General features: G+C 31.7%; 1 protein-coding gene across 1 annotated transcript; it reads right to left on the bottom strand.

The window, feature by feature from the left end:
• Nucleotides 1-218: 218 nt before the first annotated feature.
• Nucleotides 219-4340, bottom strand: LOC125062651. Its single transcript, XM_047668705.1, has 6 exons — nucleotides 4197-4340; nucleotides 3978-4095; nucleotides 1732-1867; nucleotides 1466-1529; nucleotides 1126-1280; nucleotides 219-424 (listed from the first exon to the last, which is right to left on the bottom strand). The coding sequence occupies exons 1-6, from the start codon at nucleotides 4278-4280 to the stop codon at nucleotides 292-294; spliced, it is 690 nt and encodes a 229-aa protein (XP_047524661.1). The 5' UTR covers nucleotides 4281-4340; the 3' UTR covers nucleotides 219-291.
• Nucleotides 4341-11587: the final 7247 nt, after the last annotated feature.

Below are 11587 nucleotides of genomic sequence, written 5' to 3'. Positions count from 1 at the left end.
GAATGCATAAACTTAGTATTGCAAATCACATTCCCTAATATATTTAATAAGTCTTTATTTTACTTCTTATTTCTATCCTAGTCCTTTCATAGGCTTGTACAAAGAGAAAACAATCACAGGCTGTGTTTCTGGATTTATGCATATTTTGGGAATTATTTAGGAACATATAGACCTCTTAGAAGTCAATTTTAATTATTAGTTTCAAAGCAAACAACGAGGTAGTTCATAACTTTATTTTCTAACAACTACAATATACCAAGAAACGTTCATTAATGTTGAATTTTGATATCATTATTGATTGATGTTTTGTTCAAGGAATAGAGCCATGTTACCGTGGCAAGTTAAAAGATTATCTTTCTTCTGTGTCAGGGTTTCGACTTCGGCGTTAATTGCGTTAATTTTCTCCTCCAAATCACGTTTGCCGCTACACAAAAACATGTCATTAAGATAAAAATATAAATGAGGTTTATGATTTCCCAAATTATGGAAACATTCAAATTGGTTGTGTATGAAATTGCATTAATCGCTCAATAATTAGAACAGTTATCTGAAAAAGCTAAAAAAGGTTTTTTTTTTAATCAAAATAGAGTGTATATTTCAATATATATATATTATATATATATATGTTTAGCGTTTAGACTCGTTGATTGCTGTAAATAATTCTCATTGGGTAAATAATGCAATAATTTCAAAATGCAAAACTTAAAGACGGATTATTTAAATGTATAAAATGCAATGGCTTGTCTATTATGTTTTAGAAGTTTTTTAAACCACTACACTCAAAATACTCTTTAAAAGCCAAGTTAAAATAAATAAAAATGTAAATTTGTTACTCCATTTATGAAACGAGTGGCCACGTGACGTGAATACTATTTCGCGTTATTTGTATTTTAAATTTAATTACTGCATTACATTTCTATTTTAACACATACAGTCTGAGTCTAAAATGCTATATAATGTTAAAAAATAACCACAGAAGCGCTCAGAATTATGCCGTATAATGCTGGAAATGTATATTAAATTACCTAATAAATAACAGTAAATAATATAAATAGACTAACACTGGGTAATAGTCGTATATAGTAACTTCATAAGACAAAAGGTTAGTTTAAAAAAATAAATTACACAATATCCAATATATCTTCAGGTATAGAAGTCCCAAAACTGTCCAACTCACGCTGCAAGAGTTCGACTATGTTCTGATGCTTAGCTTCCTCATGTTCAAGTTCAGATATTGTTTCTTTCATCTTCTCCGTTTCGATTTTTATGGCTTCCTCATTCTATAATATTACATGTTCTAGAGGTTTACACGTTATCCTACTCATTATGATACAATTATAGTAATAATTCCAAAATATATTTAGAAAATATATAGCAATAAACTATTTTGGATTTCATTTAATATCAGAATAATGGAGTTAGAATCTTTCAGTACCAAAATAAGAATGATTAAACTAATACTTACACCGTATACCGGGTTCTTCCTGTATCTTTCTGCAATCTCAAAGAGGTGATCCTCATACTGACGTCTGAAAACCGAGTTTAAATTGGAAATTAACTCTGCAATGTTTTACGATCAAATATGTTTATTAAATACATTTTTCTTATAGGAAGATATTATAAATATATGTAGTTAATTAGCACTTAAATTAAAAAAAAACAAGTAGAATCAGAAGTATTATAATTAATGTAAATATTTGAATGAACTTTCACAATGTTAGCGACACTTACAACATAATTTCCGAGTTAGTTAGTTCATCTTTTATCTGTTGAAAAATCAGATCTCGGTTTTCTTTTGTGCGGTCCAGACAAGTTGTAGCCTCTTCACACTGTTGCATAATTATGATCCTTTTGGCCGAGAGACGGACTTAAATATAGTAGGCAAAATGAATTAAATATCAATATGACAAACAATATTAATAATACATTGATTTTATTAAAAACAAATTATTGTTGAAATCCTTAAAATAATATACGCGTCATATTGCATCATAATAATGTAATAATTAGCATTCATTAAATAGCATCGATTTTGAAACAATTATTTAGTTAATGTAACGTAATTAAAGCATCCCCTGTACGGGTACTGTGTAATTTAATTATAAGACATCGAATACAAAATAACTTGTTTATGGTAGACTCATATTAAACAAGTTACACGAGAAAGCGACAGTGTAAACACTGCTTATGGGTCACATATATCTGCTTTATGTGTATCAAGAACTAATTCGATTCAATATTAAGCATACTGATGCTTAATATTGAAGAATATTTTAAAATTAAAATAGCATTTTTTCCATATAAGTAAGGACTAAGTGTCCAAACGTTAAATAAAAACGTATATATTACAGCGTAGTACAATCTGTAAGGAAGTGAAACAATATATGCTCCACAATATGATATCTTCATCATTAAAATAAAATAATATGTTTCATAATTCTAATCCAGCTAAGTTTATTCTACGTAAAAAGTCGTTTAGATCTGTCTCATCACTGATTACTAGTACAAGCTTTTTTATGTTCTTTTGTTCTAATATGTTCCGAAGGTGAAATGATGAAGATGATTACTTATTGTAATAACCACTACATAGGAGAAATATTTTAATGCTTTGGTAGACGGTCAGTAAAGGAAATAAAAATATATTTATTTTGGATTATACAAATATTGTAAACTTCCTATTCATGTTGCATTCATAACTTTACAACGACTTGCGATATTACGTACTTTAGTATCACTTTAGAAAATGAAACGCCTCCGCAATAAAATGCAAATTTATATACGTTATCCAAAATAATTGTTTTTTGTTTTCTAGGCCCGTGATTTGACCTGCGTAAATTCGTTATAACGTATAATAAGCCAATTAGTCTAAGTCGTCAATATATACAAATTAACAAACAAACAAATCGATTTTAACCTGTAGTTCCGAGTATTTTGCATGTATGTTGTCCATTAGTATGTTAAACAAAAAAAAACAAATACTACAGCTTCCACAATATATAACACGACATTGTGGAAAGTCTAAGCGAAAAGAGAACCGGTGTAGCGGTTACGCGAACTGTATTATTTTTTGCTTCGTGTCGTTTCATTTTATCAAAAACAAAATATTGATTATGAATTCAACTATAATGACCTAACAATATTGTCAACATGACAAAAAATGTAGAAAAGTAGCACTAATGGTTAGCCTCCAGCCTGTTTTTATATAAAAATAGAGCGAAAATAAACGTAGAACACCGCTTCATAAGCGAATTATACATTGTACTCGTATTATGAATTTATTCAGGGTCTGACGAAATATCACGTAGAATGTAGGTAATTGTTCAATATTTAAATAAAAATATAATTGTTTTCCAGTTTTTATTTATCAACTATATCTTTAGTAGTTTAGGACTACAAGATTGACACATTTTAATATTGTACCTAGTTAAAGAAAATTTCAGAGCTCTCCCTGAATGGTCGCCTTAGAAAATAAATGACAAAATAATCTGTTTCACTATAAAACCGCTATTTCACACTTGATCGGTTTTATATAGCGTAAGAAGATAAAATAACTTTCATATTTCTTGTCATTTTCTGGTAAATAAACTGAAACCTTCTGAGCTCGACAACATAATATTATTAAAGAAGCTACGAAAACATAACATTTAATAATGTTCAATTCTATGTATGCCTAAAATAACTCTTATATCTTTAACTCACTAAAACAGAGTTTTTTTTCTCTACAGATACATATTTGCTCGGCTGCTATTTTATCGTACTTTAACATAATTATTATTCGATTAAAAAATAGCTAAGTCACCAGGTCCCGCTTCTGATTCTCACCCTTAGACACAAGATTATTTATTTTAACCATTTATAACCCATATCTTCAATAAAATTGGTAAAGTATTTATTAAATTTTATCTACTAACCTATTAACTACATTAAAGTATGATAATAAATGCGTACATTTTTTATAAGTAATCAATAAAACATACCGTTTTCTAGTTTCAAACTCTCAACTTTAGCATTTAAGGCATGCGATTCTCGTAAAACTTTTTTGTTCTCTTCACTCAGTTGCTCACTCTCTTCTTCAATGGAAAGGAGAACGTCAGTCTATAATAACCATTTTACTTTAGAAACAAAACACGAAATAATAATTACTTATTTAAAACCAGCGTACGTATAAAATTAAAAATGATTCTCGGTTTGCGTACCTGCGACAGTAACGTATTTTTAGTTTCATCCAAGCCCGCTTTTAGCATGTATATTTTAAGTTGTGGTTCCTCCGGAGAAAGCATTTTTAATTAATTTTTATATAATGCAACGTGTTAATGATTTAACTATTCAATTGTCTTTCACTGCGTTCAATTTAAATGTTATAGTTTGACAAATGACGATCAAACATGGCCGTCGAATCTTTCCCGCCTTTTTTGTAATAATGGGGAAGATTACTGTCAAATAGTTCCTTGTAGAGGGCGCCAAATGTTTGATCTAAGGGAGCTGTCAAACTCCATAGAAATATAAAATAAAGATAGAATTGTCTGTAGTTTTCTTTTTTGAAGATTGTATGCCCTGGTCTGTAATAAATTGTACCCATAGACAAAAATGTTAATGATTATTAAAAAAAATACTCTCAAATAAAGTCACATGCCATGTCACAAAATTACTAATAAAGAAAGACTAATGGCGGTCGCGGAGATTTATTTACAATAAATGTTCTTGAAATTTACAATAATTTGATTAATATGTTATTATGTTGCATATTATAGTGAAAGAACATAGATAATCAAGTAAATATTATTAAGTATAAATTTATTCATTGGTATTTGTTATTTTAAAATTATAAAGTAATATATCCAAAAATTATAAACTTCTACGTGAAAGATCCCTAGTTGTAAACATTGAGCAGAGCCAAATAAATTGGGCAACTATTAAATACAGATTATGTTCGTAGTTTTAGTTTGCATCAGACACAGTTTGCAGTTTAATGAATAATGAAACTATAAGTGCCCAAGTTACACAGACTATACGACGCAAAAGCTGGTCTTGGGACTTAATGAAATATTACGACTGGTAACTTCAAAAAGTCAGTATATATATATGTAGGTACCGTAGCGCTTATAACTGTTTAAAACATACGTACTGCTGAATACGCGCAAAACTAAGATTACTGATGCCACTATAGTTTACGATTTTTGTTGAATTTGGATATCTATTACCTTGGGATAATAATAAATGTTTAAAAGTCGTAAAATATGACATTTCAAAACTAGGTTTGTAGTTATAAAAACAGGTATAGGTTGGTAAACCTTTAGCATGTGCTACACGGTATGAAACGGCGGTTTGAAACTAAATAAAAGCGAGTTGCGCTTTTCGGCTACACGGTTTAAAACCAACAGTGTCCAAAATAACGTTGCGCTGATAAGACGTCTCCGTAGGGATGGACATTCTGCATAAAAAAATCGATTTTTTATTAATCGATTTTTTCCTAATTTTTGAATCAATTTCAAAATAAACACCCTTAATTTTTTATTTTTCATGGTTTTTTTAATTAAAAGTAAACAATAGAAATTATAAACACAAATTAACGTTTAAGAATAATCAAAATCGAAATTAACTAAATTTCGTTTTGATAGATTTTAGGTGAAATTTGATAAATGCTGAGTGTATGCCTTTTCAGTAGCACATTGCAGTATTTTTGTTGTATTTTTAATTGTATGTAGTCTTTTGCTGCTGAATAAATTTATTTTACTTTTAAGTTATAGTTTTATCATCCTTTCGATGTTTTACAAAAAAACAATACATCTTCAAAGAATCGGATTCAATGTATCGCATTGTAAACATCGTTGTATATCGAATATCCCTAATAGTTCGAGGTCCGGGTTATAAAATTCCAGACATAATGTCGGGAGGTGGCAGATAAAAAATCGACTATGATTGATTTCAATTATAAAAATAATCGATTATTTTAAATATAAAAATCACGTAAAAAAAATAGATTTTTTTTTCACATCCCTATCCCAAAGACATGGCAATTCTCTGTATAATTCGAGCAATTCGGTAATAACTTCACGTTCATTTGCTTCTTGTGCCATTGTGAAGAACGTCGTCGTCGCGTGCGTCTACCCTCGCCGCCGCAGCACGACTGCCGAACGCGTGGTTTTAAACAAGCGGCTAGACGGTTTCAAACCAACGGTTTTGGTCGCGGTTTGCAACGCAAAGCGTGCTGCCAAGGTCATATCAAGGTTAAACGAAATTTGGCATAAAACAACTATCCACACGGTTTGAAACCAAAGTTTCAAACCGCCGTTTCATACCGTGTAGCGCATACTTTTCACTACGCGGGGAGTTAATTTATTTTCTTTACCAAAGTGGATGTGAGGAAATATTTGGAGAAGCGGGAAAACAATGACTTTGTTTAGCAGTAACAATATGTACTTATGTTTTCTGTTTCTTATATCTTGTTTATCAATGTAATTTGTTTATATGTCCATTAAAACTAAATTACTTTGATTTTACTAATTTTTATTTTGTGTACGGCCAAACATGGGATGTCCTTTTTCCCTCCCTATAAGTCTCGGAAATCTAATGTTTTAGATTTGTATACATATGAACAAGATTTAATAAATTAGTTGCCAAAGAAGTTTCACTTCTGACATGTGTACTTTGTACGCACGCACTTTTTTATTTGTATTATTTTAGATTATGGTTCTATATTTTTTTTATAAGGTTTGGTTATGCACTTCTTGCACTTGAACCTTAGTATTTTTTTTTATTCTTCTAACTATAGTCGCATGGAAAGGATCTTGAGAGAGAATGTAATGACGAGTGAATAAATAAATAGTTATTTATTCAAGCAAGGTTGCTAAAACGGTCCACTGAGTAATTTTTCATCACAGTTTTATTGTAAACCTGACAAATCCGAAAAGAGGATCATTAAACGATGTGCACAAACGTGAGACCGGCAAATGTTATCCTTACTTAATAGTAATAAAAATACAACCATCGTAAGAAAGCATAATTTTAAAAATACGGAGTAAATATACACTACATATGACTAAACTAGTAACATAGATAAATTTACCAAAATTAGAAAATTAATATTCAACAAAATACGCTCATAATGAAACAGAATTTGCATATTTTTAATAAAGGAGTTATAAAGCACAACGTGTTGTTTTAAAGTTATGTTTTGTGCGTGATTATTAACCTGGATTACGTCAGATTTGACGCTTTGTTTCATGGTCCTAATGGGACATGTGTTTGATTCCTAGGGTAATATGTATTTTGAAAGGTAAAGGGGTGTTATTGCGTAAAAAATATCAGTAGGCGCAGATGAATGACTCCAGGCTTGAGTGAGAAGAATCTATATGATGATTGGATAATTTAATAAAATATGTATGTATGGTGTAACGCTTGTGTAAAACGCGATACCAAAACGATGCTACTGAAGTATATAGCGTTTAAGATGTCATTATGTTGAAGTTGTCGACAAAATAGGCCCCGTCACGTTTTAACGGATCCGGATGATCCAATAACCGTAGCCAATGACAGATTAAAAGCCGCTCGCACGGCTGAGCAAAATCAGTCTAGGGTGAAAATCCGCCTTGACCGGCAATACGTGGACCGTTGACTTTTACTTCGAACTTCACACTCCAGTGAGTATCCGTATTCAGGCGATTGACCAAGCGACGGACCAAGCCGAGGTCCGAGTCTCGCAGGAGACGTCTTTGCGCTGGTCGCTAGATAAAGCCTATTCCGGCCGAGTCCTCAACAGCGAAATTCTATAAAAAAGCAAAATTAAATATGATCCTCTCTTTACAAAAAAAAATTGTTTTGAAATTGTGGTGTGTCAGCCGTACGTTAGGGTAATTTTTGAACAGTATCTATGTATTTTTTAATTCGACTAATTATAAAATAAAGTAACAAGCTTGATCTTTAAAATAATGTTTAACTGATCTTTTGATATCTTTAAATGATGAAATAATACATAAACTATCTCACTTTACGTTTTAAGCACTTTGAAATTCTTTTTCAAGAGCTATCGGTGAATGTCAAACACATTTCAAGTGTGTATCTATAATTGAAATCGCCATTTTCAGATGCACCTACAAATTGAAATAGATCCGGTCTTTTTAATTGAAAACTACATGTATGTTGAGGTTTCAAAAAGTAGCGCAGGAACATAATGAATAATAATTAATTATTACATTTTCTAATGAAATACCTACATAACTATTTAAGCTAAAAGCTTTTTGAACTCATCAGAGCTTTTTGTCTACGTACTCCGTAGCACATCTTAGTCGACCCACGTATGTAGCAAACGTATACAAGTAGTCATATTAAAACATTAATGTGCTTACATTATGAAATTAAAACTTCTGCTTTATTTCATTTAATGTTTATCCATAGCTTATTTCTTGCTTTTAGTAAACAGATATATTTTATGAAAAAAATCTTACTATAAACGAAAACCAGTATTTTACTAGTTTACGCGTTTATTTAATTAATTATAATAAGTGACAGTTTACTAGTATCCATTTAAGTACTATTAGTACTTAAATGGATTCCCAAATTCTTACACATAATGAATTATTGTCAAATGAATAAATACATTATATACACATATTTGTCATTTATTTATTTCAATTAAAATAAACCGGTTTCACTGAATATGAGAAACATGAGAAATATCAAAATATTCACAATGTATGAAATTATTAAATTTGTTTTTAACATTATTAATTGAGTAGTGAAATACACTTTTTAACAAAACAGCCTAACAAGATGTATTATGCCCTTATCGATAATGACCTAATACACTCAGTAATAGCTTACTTTGTTCTGTATCACAACCTTTATTTAATCTGTGTTTAGATTAATTTTAACTATGGATTATATTTCTTTTTTGTGCTTTACAGGTTAAGTTCGCCTTCTATGATCTCACTGTCTTCGATAAGAACCATGAAACATTTATACGTTTGGTTCTGTAGGCAAATGGAAAGCATTGATAGTCTTTATGTAGTGCCCATTGTCACTACTTTTAGATAAGAAAATGGCATCCAGTGTAGGAAACCAGCCTAATCGGTCCTGGGCTGCCTTGCGATCCTGTAACTCACTTTTCGATCTCACACAGCGGTTTTCGCAGCGGCGGTCGCTCTCAAATAAACAATAAACTACAAGCTTCCATCTTTTCAGAATGCCAAATCATAAAATGACTGCTTCACGACAGATTTGAGAGCGACCGCCGATGCGAAAACCGCTGTGTGAGTTCAAAAAGTGAGTTACAGAATCGCAGGGCTGCTCTATTAATTTCTCTTCACATCATTCCGCTTCCCTCGCCTCTGCAATTATGCTTCGTTGCCAGGTCTGTTTTGTCCTTTCCCTTTCTTTAAAGGCAAGTAACACCCATCTTCGAGTTTCGAAACTTGGTAGTTTCTTCACGTTGTTTTCCTTCGCCGCACGAGTTAATGTTAATTACAATATCAAAAGGAAAATCGAAGTAAGAAGGCAGTGTGTGGCTTGAGTTCCTGATGAAACATGTGTTTACATCACTGTATTTACATGGTAAATATACTACTACTACACGAATATAAACCATTTACAAGCCTTAACTTATATAGTAATACAAATTAAATCTATATATATATAAAAGAAAGTCGTGTTTGTTACAACACTTATAACTCGAGAACGGCTGGACCGATTGCCATGGTTTTTGATTTGTTGGATTTGTTTCCGTCCCGAATAGCAGAATAAGCAATAAAATATCGGATAAGTTATCGAATAACAATAAATTAATTAATTAATTTTACGAATGCAAAAACCATATGGTGCCATCTGTTGACAAAACTACGCATCATTTTACGTCGAATTCGTGTCAGTTCAAGAAATTCCGATCTTGAGGTGAATGAGAAGATGCATAACCATGCTTTGATCCTGATCAAAAGATGTTGGATATCAGAAAGTGCTTAACATGCAGTATCGCCATATTGACGCTAGAGATAAGATGCCTAATGTGTAAAACTGCCATTCTTCTTTCGCAATGGCAAGCAATAAAACATTTCTGTATTTGCAAAAAAGTTGTATTAATGTAATACTTAACATTAATGAAATCCTAAAATAAGTTAAATTAAAGTAACAACGATATTATAAGGTTGTAGGGCGGAACGAAGTTAGCCAGGTCAGCTAGTTTTTGATAAATATAAAATATGTATACATAAATTTAATAAGTTTTGTCCCTGTGGCAAGTGGTGTGTACCTTGAATGCTGGCAACATTTCCTCGCTGTATTGCGATACTTATTGTGCACTTGAACCTCACGGCCCAAGAGTCTCTACTCCAAAGGGAAAATCAAAGTTGGAGGAAAGACTCTTATATTTGAGCCGTTTATTATTTTTCGCCTGATCTGCGGATGCGCCTTATCCGCTTTATTTACATTTTCACTTATAAATATAAGTATGAGAATAATACATTTTGATCATAAAAACACGACTGAGGAATCGCATTTATAAAAGCGGTCCTTTTATTCTGGCACACGAAAAACGCGTTATGCACATCAACAATGCTTTTTAATTTATAACGAATGCTTCCGGAGACCGGGTTTATGACTGAGGAAGCTAGAATGAGGGTTTAGAGGGTAAAATAGTGTGGAAAATAGTGCAAAATTCAGGTTTTGGTTTCACAACATTAAATATTCTTTAAAAATGCGATCACAATGTATATCAAAGTCAAAAATCATTTATTCATATAGGTAACACAATGTACACTTATGAACGTCAAAAAATATATACATTAAATGCTTCTAATTTTACATTTACTGCCAGTTCTCAAATCAAGGGCGTAGAACGATAGAGAAGAACTGGCATTAAACTCTTCGCCACTCTTCTTAATCGCCAAGGTTTTTGTTTTACACGTTTGTAAGGAGCTACAACCATTACACCATGTTCCACATGACATATTAAGTAATTAATAATAATAACATAAATTAAAAAAAAACAAAGACTAGTCCTCTATCAGCAGGAGGCATGGTGAAATAAGTGCACGCACTTACATTCTCGTGGGAACAACACGCAAACACATAGTCGAAATAACTAACATCACCGCATACACGAATTCAAGTACGACCAGTCACCACACGTAGCACCCGTTCACGAGTATGACGCATGGCCAGCCATCGGCCTCCTCGCCATATTTTAGGGAGAGAGACAACCCGACGCATGGACACCGCCACAAGCAATGACATTTAAGAGAGCATGACGATCCTTGAAATGTGAACTTGGTTACATAAGAAAATAATAATAATAATAAAACTTATACCGAAATAATTTGATACCACATGAATCTCGGTTTTTTCCCACTTTACATTAAAACAGTCGTGGATGTTGACGTTCGCCCCAGAGTCTGGAAATGCAGCCGAGAGATTCAGTCGCGTTATCTATTTATACTGGAGCAATTCATATCCAAGCACTAGGATCGTTTAAATATTCATTTATATTATAATAGACCTTAGCAAGCAGTTTTACTTTAATGTACGATTTAAATTTATTTATTGATGATAAACAAAATCGTAATGTGCCACCGTTTCTTTCGTTTTACATTCTGGTTAC

This window comes from Pieris napi, chromosome 2, assembly GCF_905475465.1.
Source record: "Pieris napi chromosome 2, ilPieNapi1.2, whole genome shotgun sequence".
NCBI classification, from domain to species: Eukaryota; Metazoa; Arthropoda; class Insecta; order Lepidoptera; family Pieridae; genus Pieris; species Pieris napi.
This window is presented reverse-complemented; position numbering and strand designations above follow the sequence as displayed.